General features: G+C 42.4%; 1 protein-coding gene across 1 annotated transcript in view; it reads left to right on the top strand.

The window, feature by feature from the left end:
• Positions 1-22,918, top strand: part of zfhx4 (zinc finger homeobox 4) — a 77,972-nt gene extending 55,054 nt beyond the window's left edge. Inside the window, exons 7-12 of the mRNA XM_026361770.1 lie at positions 4,124-4,222; positions 10,390-10,523; positions 11,704-11,904; positions 12,353-12,473; positions 12,648-18,062; positions 18,572-22,918. Coding sequence (XP_026217555.1) covers positions 4,124-4,222; positions 10,390-10,523; positions 11,704-11,904; positions 12,353-12,473; positions 12,648-18,062; positions 18,572-20,139 — 7,538 coding nt within the window. The 3' untranslated portion in view covers positions 20,140-22,918. The remainder of the gene's footprint in view (positions 1-4,123; positions 4,223-10,389; positions 10,524-11,703; positions 11,905-12,352; positions 12,474-12,647; positions 18,063-18,571) is intronic.
• Positions 22,919-26,998: the final 4,080 nt, after the last annotated feature.

The raw sequence follows: 26,998 nt of genomic DNA, 5'->3' as shown, positions 1-26,998 counted from the left end.
GAGCACCATCCTAGCCCTTAGGAAGTAAATTAGAGGCAGCTCAGCCCAGCTAATGAATTCAGCCATTTTGGAGCCTCCGTGTCCAGTTTCTTGGCGTGGCATTGCTCTACAGTTGTGTGCTGTACGGCTGAGTCCTCCACCGGGCGCATAATGACCTGGCATGGCGGTTATGGGCCCTTAGGGGGAGATGGAAGGGGGAGCGAGTGGTCTCAGAGCAGGTCATTATACAGCTAGAGGGCACACACTCACACACAAACACACCGCGCTGACACTTTCAATACATCCTCCATTGCCTCCATCTCCCATATGTCTATTTCTCAATTTTTCCTTTGCAAACATCTCTTTCTATATATCTCTCACCCCGTCCTCCTACATCTCGCTGCTTGCTCTTTTGTTTTCTAACATGATGAAGCGACACGAGTGGCTGCAAAATCGTTTTGTACTAAAAATCTTGAACAGAAGTAATTCGGAACATCTTGTTTTCTTCTAAGATCGTGTAACCTACATACTTGGTGTTTGGGGGATTGCAGGAGTTATTTATTGGAAAAACAAGAGAGTTATTCATCAACAGACCTAATTGGTTACACTAGCTTCCAATTAATAGTTGAATACAAAACCAGACTGATTTGCCTATACTTCTGATCAAGAGTCACTTAATTATTCTTCATCTCTAATGGTTAAATATAGGCTGGTGTTGGTTGCAGGGTAATCGGACCCAGGGTCTGTGGTTAGCTCAAGCTCACCGGCCGGCTTTAATGTTCCGAATGACCCACATCAAAGAGAGTCCCACCGGGCTGCCAAAATCACACACCCTCCACGCCCTGACCCACTCGCTGTGTGTGTGTGTGTGTGTGTGTGTGTGTGTGTGCGTGCGCACTGAGGCAGTAGAAGGTGACTGGAAAAGTTCTTTGCGTCTTCTGGTAGCGATTAAGTTGATGGTTAAAAGTGCCTGCTGCAGAAATCTCTCTCTCTCTCTCTCTCTCTCTCTCTCTCTCTCTCTCTCTTTCTCTGTCTCTCTACCTCTCACACACGCACACTTGCACATGACAACTCACATGCAAACACATGCAGTCACTGTCTCACTCGCTTGATCAATGGCTCACATCCTCACGAACACACACGAACACGTGTGCGCACGCCTGGTTGTACGCGCTCTCACGTACACACTCATGTGGTGTGTAACTGTCAGGGTCAGTCAGAGGGCAGACGCTGTGCTGATGTATTGAGAGAGCTCGTCTGGGAATGTCCTCAGTGTGGAAACACATTCCCCGTATGCACGCACGCACGCACGCGCGCACACACACACACACACACACACTCGCCACAGATCTAACCGACTACAAGGGAAAAGGAGTGAGAAAAAAAAGCACTGATGAGGCCCAGATGATCACCCCTCCTTCCCTCTCCCCTTTTCTCTTTCTTTGCCGAGTCTTCACCCTCGTTCCTCCCTCTCCTTCCTTCTGTCTGTTCATTGTCTCTCATTTCTCTTGTGTTTGGTCATGTTATGATCAAGTACTGACTGCAACTATGACCACTTTAACAGACCTTACGCCCCTTCCCTTACTGTCCTACTTAAGTTTGATTATTCAGTAGAACAGTATGTCGTCATGTGAGATATGGCGATGACGAGTAGTTCACTCAGGCTTTTGTTAACACGTATAAAATAAAATACAACTAATTTGTGACATAATAGTCTACTGCTTATTTTTACAATACTACTAATAATAAAGTATTACAGCCTGTTGTTTGATCAAAAACATTATGTTTTATACAAATATAATTTTTTACATATCTCTGTTTATATGTGCACTAAAGGATTTTCCTCTCAAGATGAAAAAGTGTTTTTTAGATTTGTGATTTTCCAGTTTTTTTTTACTCCTTTTATTTAAGACATTGTTGTCATCTTGCAGTACGTGTGTCTTTGTGATTTTCTTCTTCTTTCTCTGTATTTCTGTTCGGCTGTTCTTTGCTCGACCTTGTGTAAAATGCGCCGTTCGATTTTTGACATTTGCTTTTCCTTCCGTATCAAACAAAAGTCAAGTATTGCAGTACATAAAGCCAGTGATGAAGGACTTCCAAACCTACTGCACGCACAACATGTTCGCCTATACACACACACACACACACACACACACACACACACACACACACACACACACACACACACACACATCTACACGCACACTACATGTCCTCTTTCCCTCTTTATGAAGGTGGGGTAAATTAAAATATAAAGATGGACGCTGCAGCACAAGCAGTGAAAATTGCAATTTCTGGAGCCCAGACTCTCGTGGCTGACAGGAGATATTTCATCTCTGTTGTCACTGACATATTAATAAAACATCAGGAGCATAGTGCAGTCCCAGTCTCTCTCTCTTTCCAGACAAACAGACACGCGTACAAGGACACAGGCATACACCTTGATATAGACTGTGTATTTGCATGTACAAAATGCATAGAACACTCAGACACACGTGCAAATGCAAAAATAAAAGAGCGTTCATGAATACGAACATACACACGCAGCAGAGTCTGTCATGAAAATTTCATGCTGTATATAATGTCCGCGTAATGTGTTGCTGCTTAAAGCAATGGCGCCAACACTTAGTCTATGTGTCTGTGTCTGTGCCTTTGTGTGTGTGTGTGTGTGTGTTTGGTTGTGAGTGTGCACCCCGCTGCATGTGAAAGGGTTAATCATATCATGTTTCCAAGGGGGATTTTGCAGACCCCTTGTGCTCATCATACAATGGCCGAAGTGATTGTATGCAAATTCAAGCTGACCTCAATGCACCCTTTGCCTGATTTCTATGAATATGACTCTGTGCGACTGCACGAGTGTGTGTTGTAAAATATGGTTATTAAGGCAGTGCAGGATTGATGAGCGCAGCTCTTTTGCTCACACACACACGCTAGGACTAGTTTCATTCTCCGGCTGAGTGAGGGGTTTGTGTTGAAAGAGACCCCCCCCCCTCTACCCCACCCTCCTTCCCCTTGTTTAGAAGACATGAAATTTTTAACGCTTCTGCTCCGTGTGTGTGTGTGTGAGATATCATGTGTGTATGATTTGACAAATGTGTGTGCAAGTGTTTCTGTTTCATTTTGCATTGGTGTGTGCTAGCCCTGAGATGGAGGAAGGTACTGTGTGTGTGTGTGTGTGTGCGTGCGTGCGTGTGCGTGTGCATGTACATGCCTGGTTATCTGGCCTCTCTCAGACTGCTCAAAATTCATTACAAAGTGACATCAGCCCAGCCGGAGACAAATGATGGCTGGATGAAAGGGAGCGCTGGGGCTCGGCTAGGATTAGTGTTAGCTTGTGCTGGCGACACATATAAACACATACACATGCAGGAGGCACACATACACACACATACACACACTTTAATCCACTGGCAGAACACTGCAGATACACAGAATTATCAAACAAGGGGCTGAACTCTCAGAGATGGGCAGGCTAATCTGCTAATAGTACAGAGCTGCATGTGTGTGTGTGTGTGTATGCATGTGTGCACTGTCATTTCACACGCTGTGTACATTTTTTACAAAGGTATATAGAAATACATATGCATATTATGTGTAAACAGTAGAGTGGAGCACATCTACACACACTCTACATGTGATTTCTGTTTTCTTTCCAATATCTATTTTCTCTGCTTTGTGTGTTTATATGTTAAAACCAATATTTTCTATTCCCTCCTTGCTGTAATATGATCATTTGTGTAACCTGAAATAATAGTTAAAATGAAGAATTGGAACTACTGTATTTGTAAAGATGTATTTAAAGTAAACCGTATTATGCTTTGTCTTTAAATACATTTTTATGAAGTGTTCCTTCTGAACAGAGGCAAACAAACAAACTGACTGAAATAGTTTCTCAGTAGCACATATTTTGTTTGTCACACAACCTCCCTGCTTCCACTGCATGGATGTCTTATGTTTCATCCTCTAGAAGTGTACATAGAACATGTGCAAGCAGGAATAGTTTCAAATGAGCAGATACCACAAAATACAACACAAAGTCTGTTCTATTTCTCATGCCATGCACCACGGGAGCTTTCTTTTTCAGTGCCCTGTTTTGCTGGAGAGCACCATGGGTTACGTAGTTGTTTTCTCTGTGCACTTTCAGAAGACACTGCTGAGGATGGTGAGAGACCTCCTGGCTCGTCCTCCAGGCCCGGACTCAACCTCGCTGACCGAGACTTGACTGACAGCAGGAAAGCTGACGGTAAGTCCACGCACAGGCACGCGTACTGTACACACACATACAGAACACATATGAACCGCAAGCTTCCCCCTTTTCTTCCCAAGTTATCGTTCATCTCGGTCTCTCTCTCCCTCAGATAAGGTACGGCGTGTGTTTAACATGTGAATGCTGCTGACTAGCCTCCATGTGACCCGCTTTAATCGTTTCCATCTGACAGAAAGAGAAAAAGAAAAAGAGAGAGACAGGGAGAGAGAGAGAGGGAGTGGGAAAGAAGGAGAGAGAAAGAGAGAGGGATAAGTTGAGTGTTGTGGATATTACCAGGCAATGTCCAGGCCCCAGATTATTTTTTAATCAAATCAGTTTGCGTGCTTGTAATTTATAAGCGCCTTGCATTAATCTTTTCTCGTTCTTGTGCCCTCTCCGATGACATATTAATTTTTCATAAGCGCAGGATTAGATGGGGGGCTGTGTATATGTTTTTCTAATATTGCACCGCATCTCTGCAACCCTTAAATTAGTTTTTTTTCCCCTGCACACTCCCTTCATTTTTCTTTCTCTCCTGTTTTTTTTTTTTTTTCCTGGCTCATTCCATCCCTTAATTGTTGTCCAATCTGTGACCCTATCACAAGGCATTGCCTCGGATAGAAAAGCACAAGATAGAAAAGAGGGCAGAAGAGACTGTTTATTCATTTGTAAGAATAGCAATATTGTAAGAGGGGAGGAGCAACAATCTATACAAGACGGCTCGGTGTTTTTGTTATTTTGGGCAAAGTAGGGAGCACATAATGCCTTTGCTGCAAGGCTGTGGTCAGGATAGCCCTGGCTTTGTTAGATTTGATTTACCCAAATAAGAATTCATATGGTCTTTTTATGTATGAGATGGAAATCCATGGCTGGGGATGAATATTACATGGGGTCTCTCTCTCCCTCTTTCTCTTTCTCTCTCTCTCTCTCTCTCTCTCTCACTCACTCACTCCTCACTCACCCCCCCCCCCCTCCTCCCCCCGCACAAACTCATACGCACACACCTTCCAACTCCCACCCTCTATCCATCTCAAGCTCCCTCCCCACCTCCTCTTCCTAGCATGCCATACCTAGCTCCATAATGTTAAGCTCAATGAGGCAGAAGGAGAGCTGAGTGAGGCTGGGGCCTATTAGTTTTGCTAGTCATCTATCTTTCAGCTCTGTCTCTCTGACAGGCCTGTCTGACGGACTGGCGGGGAACCACCATCCATGCATTTACCACCGCATATTACTGCCAGTGTCATTTAACACTACCACACACATGCAAAAAAAAGCAAATTGACAGAGTGTTCGGGTCCCTCCTACTTTAAAGCGTGCTTACATATGTACCTATTCCCAGGTGTATTTTATCAGCCGTCTGAAATGTATTTAATAAAGCATAAATGTATGCCTTTTTGTGAATAATTTGTTCTAGGAATTGCCTTGGGGTCAGCTGCTAGTTGGGCTAGGAAGCCTGATATAATCATGCTGGTGGGTTTTGGGTGTTTTGTTTTGCATTTGGATTAAAGGAGGTTTGAGAAACTCAAATGCCAAAAAACTGCAAAAGGGAGCCTGGCGTGTCAGCATGTTGTTATGCTAGGGTTGTCATCAGAGACAAGGCCTTGTTTTTCTCTTTTTCCCGCTTAAAGTAGTAAGATTTAGCATCTCCTTCCTCAGCCCCAAATCTCTGGAAAGCTTGAAATGTTCAGATCTGTGTGCGTGTGTTAGTGTGTGTGTGTGCGTCTGTGTGTGTGTGCGTGGAGATCTCCAAGGATGGGATTACAGTGTGACCAAGTGAGCAGTGTGTTTGTGCACTTCATCTCCTAGACCAAGATCCTTTAAACAAAGAGGGGCAGATAGACAGAGAGGAGAAGAGAGACACAGAGAGAGAACAAGATAGAGGGGGGAGGGGCAAGGAAAGAGAGAAAGCGCTTTTTCCCTTTGCTTAATTTACATTGTCTTTTTTAATCCCATGTCACTTTAGATTAATTATAATCCATGTTACATTCTCCATGCAAATGTCCCTGATGTGGATTACTTCCAGATAGCTTTGTGCTGTGCGTGTAGATGGCACATGTCGCCACAGTGGCTCAGGGGCCCACTTCTTATAAATAACCAACTAAACAAAGGCCCTGACATGGAAATCAGCCTGTCAGAAGGCCTAAAGAAACGACTGATCTCTTCCTGCTTCAAGTTAATACAGAAATTATAAATGTCCTCATTACCCTTTTTTATGTGCAATTTTGAATTGCACGGATGAGCAAAAGAAAAATCTATGTAAACAAGATCAGATGTTAAATGAACTTGCTCACAATCATCACCATATTGCCCTTTTTTTATTTGCATGCATGTTGCAAATGGGATCAACTTGAGATGAGAGCTCTCCTCAATTTCTGTCTCTTTAAGAGGAAATTCAAATATATTACATACATTAGCATGTTTAATTACCAGTACGCAACAATCGCTTTGTGCATGCATATGGGTTTTCAGTGTAATGACAGCTTGTTGAATGTATCAGACAATTTGTCAAATGTGACAAGGACATGCTCTTATTTATTTCTCGTTAGAGCACGAGCTGGAGATGGAAGAGAAAAGAAGACTAATCACTGAAAAACACAAACTACTAGGCAGCTGTTGTTTTAACAGCTTTTCTCTCCCCCTCCGTCTCACTCCATCCCATTCCCTCTCTTTCTCTACCTCCCTCCGGCTAGATCTGGGTCTGTTGAGTGCTTCAGTGGGAGTTTGGGGTTCAGAGTGTGTTGCTGTAATGTTATCAGGTGACCGGGGGTCAGCCTAATGCGTAACCTCAGAGCAGTAGGCCAGTAAATCATGCTGGCCGGCCCTCCCTGGCCCGTTTTGGCCAGCTCTCCCTCCTAGATTTACTGCTTCGTAACCTTAGCCAGTCTGCCAGGGTTCAGGACAGCTAAATTGAATACTAAATCCAAGCTGCCGCCACCCAGCCTGCTCCTTCTTAATTGACAGCCTTTTCCCCCCACTCTCTGCTCCATCTTGGTGAGCCTTTTTTTTTTTTTTTTCACGAAATGAAATGTCAGGAATTGAATCTAATTGTTTTGCAGCTCAAGCAAGAAAAAAAAAAAAAACAGTTTGCAATAGGTACGGTGTGATTGTTTTGAAAGCCCGCTCCAAGAGTTGATTCTGACGATATAGTTGATCTCATATAAAGTCATACAGCAGTTGGAGAGATATAAGAATTCAATGATGTAATTGTTTGTGTGAAAATCTCATTAGCTTCATTCAGTTTTCACAAAATTCCTCACCATGTCTGACACAAAAGGGCAGAGTCTAGAGCAGATCCACAGGAAAAGCGTTTGCTGTGATGGGGTTGTTGCTGCCCCTGAATTTTGAAGAACAATTTGGAACAGAAATATCCCGAGGTGTTTAGAGCTGTGGGCTTCTGTGTTTCTCTATCATTTTTTCTCGTTCTTGCCTGTTTCTCTACATTACTCTACCCCCCCACCCCCCCACCCCCCACCCATTGCTCTGTACTTCTCTCCATTTGAGCCCCCATTTGCGTGTATTTAAGTGTGTGTATATGCGGCTCCCTAAACACCATTGACAGTTGCAAATAAAGATGGGTGGTAAGTGTGTCGTTCTCTCCCCGTGCAATGCAAAAGGGGTTGAGTGTCGTAAATCACCTTTTGATTTATCTAATCAAGCAAGGTCCTGCTGCATGCAGACATTTGTCATTGGTGGAGGTAGGGGGGTTGGTGGTGTCAGGTTTATTCTGCCCCTCCGCTTCACTGGGCTGCAGCTAGTGGAGCCCACATAAGGATGATGGGATGGAGGGAAGGTGGGGAGGGAGGGGAAGGGACAGGGAGGAGGAAAAAGAACACAGTCATTAAGTGTAGGGTGCAGACTCAGAGACAAAGGAAAATGAGAGGATAGTCTACTGCTCCTGTCTTGCTCTTAATTCTGCTCTCACCTATCATTTCTCTGTAATTATTTTAGCTATCCATGTGCTGTAAGGACAGGAATATGAAGCTGGTTAAAAATGACAGGCTGGTTTTCTCTCACAAATGTATTGGTAGTGTTGGGATTGTGCTAGCCTTTGAATTTATTTATGTTACAGGTGATTATATCCTTGGAGGACACTCCAACAATTTCAAATGCAATTCTGTGCCTCAAAACAACTTTATTATTCGCTCGCAGAACTTGCCATTTAAACCTCCTAAGTGGCCATAGAGAGAACTGCTTCCTCAGCATTCAAGGTTAACCAATTGTTTTTCTTCATGTGAGTGCCATTATAAGTGTTGATGAAAGCACTAGGTCAAAGACAAATCTAAACCAGAAGGACAGACCATCATTGTTGCACATACACACACACACAGTCACTACACAAACATACATTTACATTCAATATGACAGTAATCAATGGTGATGTGTGGCCTTTTTCCCCCGCCACATAGTAAATGCGTTTGCAGCCTCTTGTCCGACAATCGCCTCATCTCTTTTCGCAGGGATGTAATTTAGTTGCAAATTGACTGGAGGACGGAGGCAAAAATTGAAAGTTGAAATTAGAAATGGTCATAATAAATATGGGAGGCGGGGCACAGTCTTTGGAAAGGTCAGGTGATATGACGGGTGCTTCCAGCCTGGACTGATCTAACCAATGGAGTGTCAGAGGCCTGTCATGAAGCACATAAACACACACATATACAGCATGCACACAGACACATGCACAAGCCCTGCAGGGGCCATCACAGGCAGTGGAAGACGAGATTACCTCTCTATTCTAAGCTGCAGAGCAATTCTCGGATGTTCTTGGAAATTCACATTGTGCCCTTGTGTTTTTTTTTCTCCCCTCTCTCTTTCTTCCCTTCTTCCCTCCCTCCCTCTCTCTTGTCACTTTTCTTGACAGGCCAATATTTCAGGCTCCAGATATAGGGGATTACAAATAAAATAAGTGGAACGCCTACTTAATGCAACAGAATTAAAATGCATGAACGGGCCGGAGAAATTGATATGCACCCAATACAAACATGCGGCACAAAATAATATGAAATACAAATTTTTTTTCAACCCCCTCTCCATGTATCAATGCTTTGATTTCCCTTTTTTTCATTTGTGCATCTAGCGTGAAGCGTTGATTCGCAAGAGTGAGGCTCACATATTGCCTTGAGTGACCAGACGAAGGGGGGGCAAGAGAGGGGAGGCGATGGCTTAGGGGAAGAGGGAGGGTTTGAGGGAGGGAGAGTCGCTTTTGCTGTGTCTTTGTGTTGTGCCGAGTGGCTACAATGCAGTGGCAGAGTATAGTAGGGCCTGTCCAGCCTGTATCTTAGGATGAGACTAATGAAAAATTTATCAGCAGCTGCAGCATTTACTAAATACAACCAGAGGCTGATCTCTCCACATTGAGCCCTGCTGTTAACGTCACACACACTTACACACACATACAGATAGGCACACACAAGTGGTGCTGCTACTGTACCACCAGCCGTGACGAAGCCCTTAAAATTTAGCATCTTGTACAGACAGAGAAGTTGTAGAGGCAGCAGGGGAAATGTATATGAACTAATGAAGTGTATAATATTACCATAACATTTAATGTATGTCGTGCTGTGATAATGAGCCTGGCTGAGTTTTTTTCCATTTCACATGTCCTCAGGGCAGAAATACGTGTATATGAATGTGAATAACACAGTTCATGCTTGTATACATGCTTATGACATCTTGGTGTCAAGTAATGTTTTACATTAGCATCACTTATGTCCTTTTGAATATTAATTCTGTACACTATTATATGTGTATCAATAGTTACTTGACTACTGTCATTTAACACTGTGACAAAATGTCATATTTCAATTTATTCACTGGATTGTGAACATTTTATACACTTTATACATTCTAGATTAATAGTCCCATTTCTCATACAGTATGTATGTGTGATCTATGAGATACTATATATCAATGTGACATGGGGACCCCATCAGCTCAAAATCAAAAGCTTCATTTAAAAAACAAATTCATTTTGCAGCTTTATTGAATTTTTCAATTGTAAATGTGGAGCATTTTATTCTACTATGAGATATAGTATAAATATACTCAGTTTATATAACACAAATGCACTTAAACATGTTGTAAATAGAAATAACTGATCAATTGAATTGATTTAAATTGTTTCCTTGTCTGTCTCCCTTTGTTTCTCTGCCTCCACCGCGTACCAGGAGTGAATACCATATCCAAAGAGCCTACTGGACCCAATGCAATGGTGAAACATTCCCTCCTGCCAGATCGACAAATTGAAAGTCCACCGAAAAGGCCAAAGTCTGCTGAGGGGAAGACCTCTGCCAATGAGCAGGTAAAGATTTCTTGAATATCAAAAGGAAGTTGCCCATTGTGCTACACTAACAAAATATTTAGTGTCCTTCCAAGCAAGGTCAGGATCTCTAAATGTTTTACTACACCAGTGAAAATGTTTGTGGAGTTTGTGGAACTTTTGGTGCACCTATTTTAAGTGGACATTTGCAATTCATATTCCAGATACAGGTTTTGTTTGGTATTTGTTATTGGATGCATACAAGGCTAATACCTATTGAGGCAGGTTTTCCTTTATAAGCACTATTGAAATTTTGCCTTCCATGTCACTGTGGGATGAGCTAATGGGAGGATATTTATGAACTGTAAGGAACAGAAATGCTAAGCTAAGCATTTAGCAATTACTGGCGCCAGCTTTCTATCAAAGGGTTAAATACAGTCCACCATTCACTTCCTGACAGTGCTTTTTAGCATCAAACAAAGTAGGCCAGTCCTTTTGTTCTTGCATGGAAGATGTGCACTAGTCGTAGGTCTCCCTCCCTGCTTCTTTCCCCCATTTTGCATCTCTTTAAATTATATGTGTTTTTAAATTAGATTATGAAGTATTAGCTTGTCTGATTCTGGGTTCTGCAAGGAGGGAGGACTTAGTCATTTCAGAAATGGATTCTATTAAGACAGGTGGTGGGGAGGCATCTATGTTCAGAGTACTCCCTGTAATGAGGGCAAGGCATAGCTTGGATACACACCTTTGTCATCTGTAATCTCTTGATTAGAAATTCTGGTCAATCGTGTTTTCAGCTAATAAAATTGCATGAGCTGAGAGACTTAAGTGAATTACATGAAATATGGTTGATCTGTGTTTAGGTGGGCATGGGGGGTTGGTGGGGAGAGGTGAGTGTGGTTAAATGAGGTGAGTGGGCAAAAAAGAAGAATCTAAAAGCCCTAAAAAAAATCTCTTTTATTTTGCAGATATGATTTATTTTTTTACATTTAGTCATTTAGCAGACGCTTTTATCCAAAGCATTATTCCTAACAGTACACGAGACATGATGCATGCCTTGACCCTGTATCTGGCCATTTTTTTAGTAAGCCAAACACCACCTGGACCACCATTCCTGTTCATGAATAATTGTTTACATTGCACAGCATGCCTTACATCATGGTTTTCATTTCATAATTTCTCTATTCCTAACCACAGTTATTTTACTGTCTTTTTATTTTAGGTTCAGCAGTGTCCATATTGCAACTACAGCAGTAAAGATGCCAACCGTATGCAGCTCCATGTGATGTCCCAGCATTCCATGCAGCCAGTGATTCGCTGCCCACTGTGCCAAGATGTCCTTAGCAACAAGATTCACCTGCAGCTGCATCTCACCCACCTTCACAGTGTGGCTCCTGACTGCGTGGAAAAGCTGATTCTGACTGTATGTAGAAATAATGATTATGAATAATTAAGTGTGTGTGTGTGTGTGTCAGGAAAAATGTGGTTAAAGGTAAAGCACATTCCAAAAGAGAGATAGCAGTGTTTCTAAATAAAGTTTATTGTAATTACAGAATGATGGCAAATTTGAAATTTGAGAAGTGAATATATGACAAATAGAAACCATTTTGTCTCTGGTCCCCTGTATAGTTTTAGAGCACGGGGTTTACTGCAAGACTCCTAGACTCCTAAAAATCATTTCGTTTGCATTTATTGTAGACCTTTTAGAAATAGTTATAATCTTGATTGTTCTATCTGTTCTGATCTATTGAAGGCAAGATGCATATTGTAACAGTTCCTCAACATATAAAAATACTAGAGCTGTACTCCAGCATTTAATATGATTATTTTATTTTGATTTAATAATAACTGTATTTATTGGGTTTTCATAGGTTGTTGGACCTGACACAGCAACACCAAATAACGTAATGCATCCCCAAACTGGACAAGACAAATGTCTGTCTTTAGTGGATTCCTCTACCTCTCTTAGTGATGAGTCAGGAAAGTCTCAAGGTGAGCAGAATATGATACGTAAATAACTGTCTTTTGTTGTTTGTTTTTCAAGTGATAATAATGTTAAACTGAAACACATAAACGTATACACGTATATAATTCTTAGATTTATTGAATTATTAAAAATTACAAGTCAGTTCTATAGTGTATTGTAATTTTATCTACTACTTTTAGGAAACATCTCAAAGGAAGATCTGACCAGTCCAGAAAAGAATGAATTGGACCTGCAGAGTGAGGAACTCAAGCCCCCAAAGGAGGCCTCAGAGGCCCCAGACTGGAAGAGAGCCAGTGGGTTAGGTCGTGATAGCAAGTCACCTGATACCCTACAAGACCATCTCAGTGAGCTCCAAAGGCTCCAACAGCAACAACAGCAGCTTTCAGTATCCGATCGTCATGTCTACAAGTATCGTTGCAACCACTGTAGCCTGGCCTTCAAGACAATGCACAAGCTTCAGATACATTCCCAGTACCATGCCATTAGAGCAGCCACTATGTGCAGCCTTTGCCAGCGCAGCTTCAGGACATTCCTGTCCCTCAGAAAGCATTTGGAAAATGGACACCCTGAACTTAGTGAAGCTGAGGTGCAGCAACTAATAGGAAATCTCCCACTGAATGGAGATATCACTGAGAGTGAAGCCAGGGCCTTGGAGGAAGCTCAGGCCTTTGAACATGACTTGGACAAAGATGATGAAATGGACCAGGAAGAGAAGCCTAGTCCTACAGGAAGTGACAGTAGCTCTCTACTAGATGACATGGGAGCAGAACCAAAACGAACCCTACCATTTAGAAAAGGGCCCAACTTTACGATGGAGAAATTTTTAGACCCTTCACGGCCTTACAAGTGCACAGTATGTAAGGAGTCCTTCACGCAGAAGAACATCTTACTTGTCCACTATAATTCAGTTTCCCACCTGCATAAGCTGAAGAAGGTTCTTCAAGAGGCATCTAGCCCAATTCCACAAGAGACAAGCAACAGCATTGATAATAAACCATTCAAATGCAATATTTGCAATGTTGCCTACAGCCAAAGCTCCACACTTGAAATTCATATGAGGTCAGTACTCCACCAGACCAAAGCCAGAACAGCCAAAACTGAAATCAGCAGCAGTATCACTGGCACTAGTGGTCCAGCACCCACAAAAAGTCCAGCTCCAGGCACACACGGGAGCAACAGCAACTCAGATAATGCTAGAAGTGGAACACCCTCTGCTAACAAAGAAAACATTGTGGAACCCAAAGAGTCTAACAACAGCAGCAGCAGCAGCAGCAGCAGCACAAAACAAACAGCAACATCTGACCATGTTTCAGTACAGGCCAACAGCCACCAGTCAGTGCAGTCCTCTGCCCAACTACAGTTGCAGCTTCAACATGAACTTCAACAACAGGCTGCCTTCTTTCAGCCTCAGTTCCTTAACCCAGCTTTCTTCCCCCATTTTCCAATGACCCCAGAAGCACTGCTTCAATTCCAACAGCCACAGTTCCTCTTCCCATTTTATATCCCAGGAGCTGAGTTTAACCTTAGCCCAGAACTTGCACTGCATTCAGCAGCAGCTTTTGGAATGCCTGGTCTTACTGGCTCATTCCTGGAGGACCTGAAGCAACAGATGCAACAGCAGCACCAGCTGCAGCAGGCTCAGGCCCAGCAACAGGCCCAGCAGCAACAGCAGCAGCAAGCCTCTCAGACACAATCACAAATTCAGCAACAAAAAAATCAGCAACTGCAGAACCACAAGCCCAAAATTGAATCCAGCACTGTGTCAGTTTCAGAAATTCAGATGTCAAGAGAGGCAGAGGACCACTTAGAAAAACAGGAAAACAGAGCAAAAATGGAAAATGGGGGTGACCCACTAGGCGATGGAGGAAAGGACAATAAAGATCCTAAAAAGTCAAAGTTCCCAGAGCCATTAATTCCCCCTCCACGTATTGTGTCAGGAGCAAGAGGCAACGCAGCCAAAGCGCTGTTAGAGAACTTTGGATTTGAATTGGTTATACAGTACAATGAAAACAGACAAAAAAACCAAAAGAAAAACAAAGATGGAGTGGAACAATTAGAAATGAACACTGATAAGCTTGAATGTGGAATGTGCGGAAAGCTCTTTTCCAATATGCTTATTCTCAAAAGCCACCAAGAACATGTGCATAGTCAATTTTTTCCATATGTTGAGCTTGAAAAATTTGCCCAGCAATACAGAGAGGCCTATGACAAACTCTATCCAATAAACCCTGCTTCACCTGAGACTCCACCACCGCCACCACCTCCACCTCCACCTCCTCCACCGCCTCCTGTTCCAGCCCCAGTGTCAGCTCCTCAGCCTCCTTCTGCATCAATGATTAAGTCCCAAACTGCAGTACCTTCACCAGTTCCTGTTACCCATCAGACCCCACACCAACCATCTCATCAGGTTCCACCTCCCCAGCCGGCACCCCCTCCTCCACCACCTACTGCCCCTCCTGCTCCTCCTCAAGTGCAGCTCCCAGTTCCCTTGGATTTGCCCCTTTTCCCACCTCTAATGATGCAGTCGGTCCAGCACCCAGGCCTGCCCCCACAACTGGCCCTCCAGCTGCCCACCATGGACTCTCTTCCCACAGACCTTACACAGCTCTGCCAGCAACAATTGGGTCTTGATCCAAATTTCCTCCGCCAGTCTCAGTTTAAACGACCTCGCACTCGTATCACTGATGACCAGCTTAAGATCCTCCGTGCAAACTTCGACATAAACAATTCCCCCAATGAAGAGCAAATCCAGGAGATGTCAGAGAAGTCTGGCTTGCCTCAAAAAGTCATAAAGCACTGGTTCCGTAACACCCTCTTCAAAGAGAGGCAGAGGAGTAAAGACTCTCCTTACAATTTTAATATTCCACCCATAACTACATTGGAAGATATCCGAATGGAGACCCAGCTCAGTGCACAGGAATACTGCAGAAGTGACTCAGCCATGAACAAGAGGTCCTCCAGGACCAGATTCACTGATTACCAGTTGAGGGTACTTCAAGATTTCTTTGACACTAATGCCTATCCAAAGGATGATGAGATTGAGCAGCTCTCCACTGTGCTTAACCTACCAACCCGAGTCATTGTGGTTTGGTTCCAGAATGCACGTCAGAAAGCTCGCAAGAGCTATGAGAACCAGGCAGATTCCAAAGACAATGAGAAAAAAGAGTTGACCAACGAGCGATACATCAGAACCAGCAACATGCAGTACCAGTGTAAAAAGTGCAACACTGTGTTTCCACGTATCTTTGACCTTATTACTCACCAGAAAAAGCTCTGTTACAAGGATGAAGATGAAGAAGTTAATGAGGACAATGCTTGTGAGGAATACATAGATTCCCTTGATCAAGGTCTAAATAAGATGATCCCAATACCTTTAGAGCTGCACAAACAGTCCCAAACAGCAACTGCAACCAGTTCTGGCTCGAGCTCCCCTGTAATGGCTTCTCCTTGTGCTAGTATGGGTAAAAGCTCCCCCAAGTCAGATGTTGCTCCTGATACTGAACTTAAACAATATGAGACTGCCCCCTCACCAGTGATTAAGTCACTGCCAGAACCCAGACCATCTAAGGCCTGCACACCTCAGCCGCCTCCTCAGAAAGCTCCTCAGCCACAAATGTCAAGACCCCATTCCCAGCCACAAGCAGCTGCGGTGCCCTCAAGTCCCCTCTCTCTGGCCCTTTCCTCCCTAACAAACAGCCTTCCCCATCAGATGCTTCAGTACCAGTGTGACCAGTGTAAGATTGCATTCCCCACTGCGGAACTATGGCAGGAGCACCAGCACATGCATTTTTTGGCTGCCCAAAACCAATTCCTTCACTCCCAGTTTCTTGAAAGACCCATTGACATGCCCTACATGATATTTGACCCAAACAACCCGTTAATGGCTAGTCAGCTGTTATCTGGAGGCCTTTCCCAAATCCCCTCTCAGGGTAGCTCTGGTTTGGCCTCTATGGCGGGCTCTGGGGCAATGAAGAGGAAACTAGATGAAAAGGATGAAAGTGCTAATGATAAAGATGGTGGAAACAGTAGTGAAGAGCAACATAGAGATAAACGTTTAAGAACCACCATCACACCAGAACAACTGGAGATTCTCTATGACAAATACCTACTTGACTCTAACCCAACAAGGAAGATGCTGGACCATATTGCACGTGAGGTTGGCTTGAAAAAGAGAGTTGTGCAAGTTTGGTTCCAAAACACTCGTGCAAGAGAGAGAAAAGGACAGTTTAGGGCCATAGGACCCTCTCAGTCCCACAAGAAATGTCCCTTTTGCAGAGCACTCTTCAAGGCTAAATCTGCTCTAGATAGCCACATACGATCTAGACACTGGCACGAGGCTAAGCAGGCAGGCTTTAGTTTGCCACCAAGTCCAATGATGAATCAAGACAATGAAAGAGGAGAAAGTCCAAATAAGTGTCATTACTTTGACTACCCACAACTGCCTACCAAGACTGAACCAAATGAGTATGAGCTGCCTGCTGCATCCTCAACTCCAGTCAAACCAACTGAGACACAAGTAAAAAACTTCTTAAGCCCTTCATCCTTAAAAGCTGAAAACTGTGATGAAACTGAAGGGCCTAATATTAATTCAGCAGAAGCTTCATCTTATGACCTCAGTAAGATGGACTTTGATGAGACATCATCAATTAATACAGCCATTAGCGATGCCACAACTGGAGATGAGGGTAATAATAATGAGATCGAGAGCCTTACTGCCAATGGAGGGGACAAGCTGACTGATATCAAGATTGGCCTAATGCCAAATTCTGATGGCGGCAATGAAAGGTTCCAGTTTAGCATGGTGAGCCCTGCTCTCAGCTTCTCTGGAAAAGACTGTGACTCTTATTTTAGCTCCAGAGATGATGAAATAGATGAAAACAATGACAGGAGTGAATCATCAAGCCTAGCTGATCCCAGTTCTCCTAGTCCATTTGGGACAGGTAACCCTTTCAATAAGTCTTTAAAAGGAAACAACAGTGGGGATAGGCCAGGCCACAAACGTTTCAGGACCCAGATGAGTAACCTGCAACTTAAAGTACTCAAAGCCTGCTTTAGTGACTACCGCACTCCTACAATGCAAGAGTGTGAAATGCTGGGCAACGAGATTGGACTCCCCAAGCGTGTTGTCCAGGTGTGGTTCCAGAATGCCCGTGCTAAAGAAAAGAAGTTCAAGATTAATAGTGGAAAGCCATTCATGATAAGTCAAGGCTCACCAGAGGGACCCAGGCCTGAGTGTACTTTGTGTGGTGTAAAGTACACTGCCCGGATGTCCGTGCGAGATCACATCTTCTCCAAACAGCACATCACCAAAGTGCAAGAAACCCTGGGAAACCAGGTGGATAGAGAAAAGGACTACCTAGCACCAACCACTGTTCGTCAGCTGATGGCCCAGCAAGAGCTGGACCGCATGAAGAAAGCTGGCGAGGGAGTCAGTCTATCTGGCCAGCAGCAACAGACTACAGTGGACAACAATAATGCACTTCATGGCCTCAGCCTACCCTCAGGCTACCCAGGGTTATCTGGCCTTCCACCAGTGCTACTTCCTGGGGTTAATGGGCCATCATCACTTCCTGTTTTCCCACCCAACACACCTGGTGAGTTAGTATGACAAACAATGAAAGAAAAAAATTAAATAGACTAGAAGCTTTATGAACTGAGATACGTATATCATGCACTATTTTATTCTACTATACTACTGGTTATTCTGTATCACAGTGGCATTTGTCAAAAAGTTTTATTTTTGAAAACTGTTTTAACAATAAAAATGGCGGGAGTTAGTGCATGCATAATGTCAGCAAGAGTTGAACTGCTAATAGATAAATCAGAGATTTTTACAACAAATGTTTCTATATCCTTGATTTTGTTTGTGTTGTTTGTTTTTCCCCTTATTGTAGGTTTGGTACATTTATATTATAATGTATTTGCAGATTGAAGTGATTCATTAAAGCGCATGTGACAGTTTTGATCCATAACAAAATCATAACAAGGGAGATAAAGAGTCAGCCAGTGACAAATTAGGCATCATTATCTTATCATACAAACTCATTGGGATTGAATATATAAATATTGAATATTTCCATATTTATATACCACTGTATTTCAGCTTTAGCGTCTCCCGGTGCTGGCATGCTTGGGTTCCCTACACCAGCCACCCCCTCTCCTGCCATGTCTCTCAGCACTACCCCAACCAAGACTCTTCTTCAGACACCTCCTCCTCCTCCTCCTCCTCCACCTCCTCCTCCTGTACCCTCCACACCTTTGGCAGCAGTAAATCATACAGAGCAGCAAGGCAAAGACACAGAGAGAGACAGCAGCAAGAAACCAGGAGACAAGCCACCTCAGATGAAGGTGAAAGGCCGAGAGAACGAGAGCAGTTTACACCCCGAGGCCCCTCGCATGGCCAAGAAAAGGGAGAAACCATGTCCAGCTCCGGGGAAACCAGGAAGTGAGACTCAACTGGACGCCACACAGCTTCAAGCACTTCAGAATGCTCTTGCTACAGGTGATCCCACGTCATTCTTGGGAGGGCAGTTCCTGCCCTACTTTCTTCCTGGATTTCCCAACTGCTTCTCTCCCCAGCTTCCCAGAGGGGTCCAAACAGGGGGCTACTTCCCACCACTGTGTGGAATGGAGAACCTGTTTCCATATGGCCCAGCAGCAGTTCCACAAGCTGCCATGGCCGCTGGTCTCTCCCCGACTGCTCTCCTACAGCAGTACCAGCAGTATCAGCAGACCCTCCAGGATTCACTGCAGAAGCAACAACAACAGCAGCAGAAACAACTTGAGCAACAGCAGAAACAACAACAGCAGCAACAAAAACTAACCCCTGTGAAGGCACCGCAAAGCATACAGAGCCCCACCACAAACTCCTTCAAACCAAAAGAAGCTATAGATGCTATGGATGACACCAACAAAGGCTCTTCAAAAGAAAGCACAAAAGAAGAACCGAAAACAGATACCAAAAGTACCATGGATTTTCCAGATGCTTTTATTGTACCATCTGTCAAGCATGAGTTTATATGCAGGAAGTGCCAGATGATTTTTGCTGATGAAGATTCAGTGGTGCGTCATCAGAAATCCTTCTGTTACTTCGGACATCCTATTACTGACCTGCAAGAGACAGTGCTTCGAAAGGCAGTGAGCAAATACACTTGTGTTGCCTGCAATGTGGTTGTTAATGGGAACGAAGCACTTGGCCAACACCTTCAGTCGAGCTTGCACAAAGAGAAAACAATCAAACAAGCAATGAGAAATGCCAAAGAGCATACTAGATTATTACCTCACTCTGTCTGCTCCCCTACTCCTAACACCACATCTACCTCGCAGTCTGCAGCTTCTTCTAATAACACCTTCCCTCATCTCTCTCGCTTGTCCATGAAGTCCTGGCCAAATGTCCTGTTCCAGGCCACCACAGCCCGGAAAGCTGCTTCCTCCTCCCCGTCTGCCTCTCCTCCTCCCCCCCTCTCCTCACCTTCAACGGTTACCTCAACTTCCTGCAGCACCTCAGGGGTTCCAACCGCACTACCCACCGAGAGTTGTTCAGATGAGTCTGACAATGAGCTAAGCCAAAAGCTGGATGACTTAGATAACTCGTTGGAAGTCAAGGCTAAGCCGGCCTCTGGCTTAGACGCAAGCTTCAGTAGTATCAGAATGGATATGTTCAGTGTGTAGGAGTGACAAAAGGATCCCTTGCTTAAAGAAAAAAATAAGACTTTTTAAACTGCAGTTCCAAAGTTTCTCTTAATCCAAAAAATTACAGTACCAAATGATTGACTCAGGATTGTTTTTCCCATATTGATATGCTGGCAAGATATTGATTGATTTTTGTTATGGACAGAACTGTTGCAGATGCTTGACTGAGCTTATATTGTATACAAAAACATGGAGTAGGATAAAATCCCACAAGCTCCCTTGGGGGGCTTGTTTCAAGCCAAAAACTCTCACGATAGCAAATTGCACCTCAGCTGGATTGTTTTCCAAATGCTAGCATGTACTGTATGGGATGACGATCCAGAACCCTCAAAGAGAATCTCTCTTAGTTTAGATAGGTGTAATTCAGTAGCTTTAAATTCTCAGGTCAGAACATAACATTTCTCATTTGTTAAAGCAGCAACAAGCCTGTGTACACTTGGCTTATAACCAAAACATGTCAAGCTTTATCGGACGCATTTCCTTGATGTGTATAGAGTACCGAGAGACAATATTACTGTTACAATGGACAATGTGCATATCTTTTAGTTTTGCCCTACAAAGACAGTATGGTTTTGCCACTGAGGGAATTTAGAATGGTGAAGTAAATGTGTATGATGCCCCTGTGTTTGCCAGTTTGTATTACAACAAGCTGTATCTATTTCCCACCCCCTTTTTTTCTTGTAGTATATACTAATCTGTGCCAACTCTTACCTTCTCACTTTTACCTCTGCCCACACCCTTTTCTGAAGAGGTAATAACTCTAGTTTTGATAGACTCTCGGATTATGTGAATATAACATTTTTCATTTGTGAATTGCTGTACTGTTACGGTACCTGCTTGTGTCTGGACTATAGTGCACTTATTTTGTTTTTATTTGTCTTTTTTTTTTTTTATTTGAGTAGGCCATTTGTTAATTTAATAGAATTTTCTGTTTGTATGTATGTTTGTGTTTTAATTATTATTTGTGTCTATTGCAGCAGCATATTGGTCCATATTTGTTACAGGATTGATGCCTAACAATCTAGAGACCTATTTAACAATTGGTGCATCGATGAAAGCAGTACTGTATACTTGAAACTGTTAAGGTACAAGTTGGTCACAATGTTAAAAAAGGTATGATCATTTGCTCTACATTTGCAAATATGCTGCTTTAAAAAGGGGACAACAGCATTTGTGTTGTATATTAAAACATTTCCATGTACTTGTAAGACTTAAGACAGTGTTAACACCTATAAGCAGCCATTTAGTGCATAGGTCGACATCCTCCCATCAATTCTCTGGGCACTTCTGATGATCTACAGTTAAAGTCATCATTTTAATTTTTCCACATTTAGTGATTTCAACATTGCAAAGTATTACCTTACAAAGTTTGCTGCTACTGTGTAATGTTATTTTGCTTGCCATATATTCTCTCAGCTTTCTACCAGACAAAATACTGATCCATTACCTGCTTTGCTTTGCTTTTTTAATTTTTTTTTTTTTTCAAAATTTTATGTTATTTTGCTGTGGAACTAAGAATGTGAAAGCTGTCAAAGGGTGTTCAATTTTTTTACGAATCACTTTCTAGTTTGGTAATTGAAACCAATGTGATTCATTCCAAAGTAACAGAAGGCTATTTGTATGAAAGAAGGCTTGTGAACAAAGAAAGCTAAGCTGTTGTACATATTCGTAGTTGGCTGTGCATGGTACAAATTTATTAATATGAAGAAATGCAAAAATGTATTGCTTTTGGTATTTCCTATTCTGAGATGAGCAAGTAGCATGTAATGCAATGTTTGACAGGTTAAATCAAATCACGTTTAGTTATTGTTTCAATCAAGTAACATTTCCTCTTATGTTTTATTATTGTAAAGGTGTTTTTTTTTTCAAAGTTTTAAAGCAAAATGTCAGTTTTTAATTTTCTGTGTGAGCTTTTTAAATGTCATTATTTGGATTTTTAGTATTTTAACATTTACTTTAATCCTGAAGACACTTTTCGATTGTGTTTCATAAGAGACATCCTGGCCTCCGAAGGTGCAATTCTGCCATTGTACAAACATGAGCGACTGTCCTGATTCCAAAGGCTTTTACAACTCTGGCTTTTTGCCTTTCCCCACTCTGTGGCTCAGCATGATAAGACTGAACTGTCAGCTAGCATCATGTGCTAAGATGTTAGCATCAGACAGGACGCTTTCCACACCAAGGACTGGTAAAAGCTAACAAACCAACAAAAAGGATTGTCCAACAATATAACTGTACATAGATATTGCAACTGCACAGCAGCCAAAAAGAAAAAAAAAAAGAACTTTTAAAAAAAAAAATGGATGGATTGTGTCATGTTTATGGGGACAGCCTTCAAAAGGTTGAAACTGGAATTGTTCTTCTGGATGTCAAAGGGATTTTCATGGCGCAATCATATCCTACACAATATGTACTCTTCAACATCTGGGTTACATAGGAAATGCACCCTGAGGTTTTAATAAGAAGAAGCCCCTATGGCTAAAACTTTAAATAAACTAAACCAAAAATGTTATTGATGTTTTATATATAGAGAGTAGTCGCATTAGTTTTTGTTACTGTACTGTTTGAGGTCTCAACTGTACCGTATCACGGTAATAACATGGTTTTGAAACCTTTTTTTTTATTTTGTCACAGACCTGTTGTCATAGTTGAAATGACGTTTATTGTAGATGGTATTTGAACAACTTCTGGAAATAGTTCATCAAGTATGTTTGTTGCTCATTGTTGTGATACATTAAAAACTGTATCTGCAAACCAATTTGATCGCATCAAATATTCTTTATTTCACATTGACTCTTTCACGTTCTTTGTAACTTATTAGGAAAAAGCTTTATTTGCCTATCATCTTATTCATCTTATTCATAAACTTTTGCACACAAATATAACAAACAAATTAGAATCACAAAGGACCATCGGACACTTTTGTGATGCTTAAAATGTCCGTGTCCTGTCTAACATAACTTTATATGTGATATGCATCATATATATATATATATATATATATATATTGTGCATTATAATAATAATATATAAGCTATAATGTGGTTTGACAATTTCATAGATAGATTGATAAATGTATTTTGTGCTGCCGACTATTTATATTGCTTTTAAAATTCTATTAGGAAGCAAAGTGGACACCAGTGTGAGATAGGAAGGTGACATTTTAGATCTGAGGTCAACACATACTGTCACATTAAAAATTGCACCACAGGAACGCCTCAACACAATACATCACACCCTGCCAGCGAGACGTGTCTGCCACCAGTGTCAGGGTCACGGAGAAAGTCGACATTCACAAGTCGTTAAATCCACCTAATGAAATTTCACAAGGGCAGCAAAAATGAGGGGGAAGATGAGAATCTTTTCTCTCCGGCAGAATCAGTTGTGGCCTTTATTGTTTGGCTCGACACACTTCAGCGTGCACTGGAACAGCCGCAACATGTAAAAGCCTAAAAAACAGCTATTTCTCCCCCCTTCTGACTTCACCCCTCGCCCTTGACGAATGTGCTCGGCTCACAGGGTGCAACTGTTCTGCTGAATGGCCCTTTCCTGTTGCTCACACTTAAAGCACAGGCGGTTGTTGAGGTAGGGCTCCCCCCGCATATTATGGGATTGAATTGCATTTGACCTTTGTGGAGAACAATGGCTGAAGGCCTTTCATTTTTCTGGCATTCTCAGCGGCTAGAAGAAGGACTTCTTTACATTGTGTTTTCATTGTGGTCTACCAGTAACTCACAAGCAGAATGACAGAGTGATCTGTGCACAGTAACTGTGTGCTATGTACATGAGAGCATACACAAGTGTATTGTTTCCCTGTTCATATCTACTAAAATTGCTATTTATAGGTCAAACAAAACATGTTTACAAAAAAAGAACAATTTCGATGTGACCATATTTTAGAGGCCACCCATTTCTACTTCCTAACTGCACTGTCCTAGAATGAAAAGGTTCAGTGAAGAGACTAGTTCATAGTAGTTCAGACACAGCTTTGCTAAAGAGGCCACAGCAGTGAGCGGTCTTGCCCTGAATACACGATAAAAGGTTTACTGTAAATTCTAAATGGCGTTTTCTGCAACCCATACATCACTCATGACCATTAGGTTCCACCCTCACGGCACAGCGCGCCCTTCTAGCCACAACTTTCCAGATGATACAGTACAGAGGCACCAGTGGAGGCAGATTTGGCTTTGAATAGCCTGCAGCCAATGGATTTTCTCTGGATAATACAATGTTTGGGACAGAGAGGCAGGGATTAGTCCAGACGGATACATCCACCACCCCCCACATGCCCAATCTAATTAGACTGGAATCTGTTTAAGATGAAAGCAAGCCCTAGCATCACCGCACTAAATACTGGAATTAGTATTCCCCGCATGGGAATTTAATGACAGAGACTGAAAATCCAATCACATTCACTGCCAGTTTAGGCCCTCATGCATTGGGCCTGGACAATGACGAAAAGAAAGAACAACAACAATGATTTGTCTGTCAATAGATATTGACCAACATCACATCTGAGGCTACTTGCATATTGGCGTTACGATGTTGTCATCATTTAATGAGGATAAACAGCTCATAATCAGATATTTAGACAGTTTCTGATGTAAACCTTTGTCACGTTCTGAGTCTTTAGGCCAGAGCAAAATAAGTAGAAACAAGAATAGGAAATAATAAAATAAAACAATAAAAAAATATTTGTGTACAGTATGAGTTTATGTATGGAACTCAGATTAGCAGCGCATGTACAAATACACACGTTCCCTGCTTCTATGTCACTGAGTTGAGAACTTGTTTTCCAGAAAAATCAAGGGACTTTGCTCATCTTCACTCATTTGTTCTTCTTACTTAGAATGCTGCATTTGCACATAAAATCCTTCAACAGGGATTGGTGAAGTTAGTTATTAATCAGCTCCTTACATCAAAGCCCTGATTGCTGTATAGGAATAGAAACTGTCAAATTATTGTTATCAGGCAGACAGCATCACATCCTTTTTAGTTTCTATTATCTTACAGACTTTGAGCCCACATTCACTGATAAAAACAGAACACATTTTGCAGCACACAGCCAAATGAAACATTCTGACTGTCTCTTGACTTTATCTTGCCCTTATTATTATTATTCCCCTACCTAAGTATATGCAGTCAAGGGAACTCTATTTTAAAACCACTAAAATGCGAGCCATATTTCAGCGTCAGCTTGGTGATTAACGGCATAGACCGGAAATAACTCCAGCACCTGGGTTCCATCCACCACACAATATCTCCTACACCTGTGATTCATCCACTAAAGCATTACACCTGAGAAATCAGGAAACCATTGTCCCATGTGCACAAATACTCTGCATGAAATGTTATTATTTATTGCCGGCTGTATTTGGGGGTATATGCACCAAAACAGAACCTGTTGTTTTTCTGTTAACAGGTGTATTGCAACTTTTCGACGCCTGTAACAACTGATTCTGCAAAACTTTGCAACATTTTCCCCCCAGGAGGAAATTCAGTGTGCTTTTTAAGTAAATGATGAGATAAATATTGTTTGTAAAGTTGGCAGCATGGCATCACTGGGGAAGAGGACACAGCACTAGGCAGCAAAAGGCACAATTCATGCAGTGATGCATCCTTTAAGATGGAAATAAACATTAACAACAATTCTCTGGATCTACCCAGGTGTCAACAAAGGCCACACGCAAACTAACATATGAAAAAGGCAATCTTATCTTTTTTCTATATTGCTTTCTTTTGCCCTTCCTGCTTTTACTGTTTACTGCTGCAATACCTCATTTCTGAGGTACAAAAGGGAAGAAGGAAGGTGAGGAAAATGGATGTGGCAGAAGTACACCTGCCTTATTATTGTATTGTGGATGAAGGATACAATCATTGCTGGCATTTCTACAAGACACACAGCCAACTAACACATATTTTAAAGTGAAAGAAAAGGAGGAGGAGGAGGTGTGAGGGAGAAAAGGAGGAATGCCTGAGAGAAAAAGGAAAAGAGTCATAGACAGACAGGCCAACAGGCTGAGACTGAGTGTCAGGGACAGAGAGAACGAAAGAAAGTAGGTGATATAGACAGCGAAATGAGCAAGTGATAGAAGTGAAGTGAGAGCGAGAGCAGGAGAGAAAGAAAAGGAGGGGCAACCTGAGAGAAATCAAACATGGGCTCTGTGCAACAGAGGTACGTCGGCAAACAAGCATGTTATGGCAGCCCGCTGGGACTTCCCCGGCAGATCGTTTGTGCTGTTTCCCAATCTGTTCTGAGGAGCGGCACAGCCCCACATGGGGACATGTGAAGGCGTCAAGATAGGATTGCTTAAGACAGATGAAACAAGGTGTTTTTTGATGCCATCTCGAGCGGACAAAAGCCTGATTTCCTGTTTTGCCTGTGACACAAAGGGTGCTGTGTAGTTTGCTGAACAGTTCAAGGCTTTTTGTTGTCAGGGCTGTAAATAACTAAACACACGAGAGGTGAAGTTATGTTGAGGTTGGATCCATGTGCCAAAAACTGAAAAATATGTGTCTCATTTTCCTTTTTTTTTCCTTTTTTCTTTTGGCATTCGTAATGCGTTGACACCTGTAACAAACAAACAGTATTACAGTTCTCTCATCAGCTCCTTTAGTGTGGAAACAGTGTGGAAAGTGAACATTTTGGCACGGTCTCACTTAGCTCTGGACGGGAACAGCTTTCTTTACATTCACTGGACCACTGAAACAATACCATAGTAACAGAGATCAACGTGTCAAGCTTCATAATATTGCTTTACATTTTAAAGGGTGCTGAGCAGCCTGGGTAAGGTTTTTACAAGGCACGGCGAGTCGTTGGGGAAATAAGGGAGCGATG

This window comes from Anabas testudineus, chromosome 2 (assembly GCF_900324465.2).
Source record: "Anabas testudineus chromosome 2, fAnaTes1.2, whole genome shotgun sequence".
In the NCBI taxonomy this organism is placed as follows: domain Eukaryota; kingdom Metazoa; phylum Chordata; class Actinopteri; order Anabantiformes; family Anabantidae; genus Anabas; species Anabas testudineus.
Note: the sequence above shows the minus strand (reverse complement) of the source record. Positions and strands in the feature narration are given on the sequence as shown.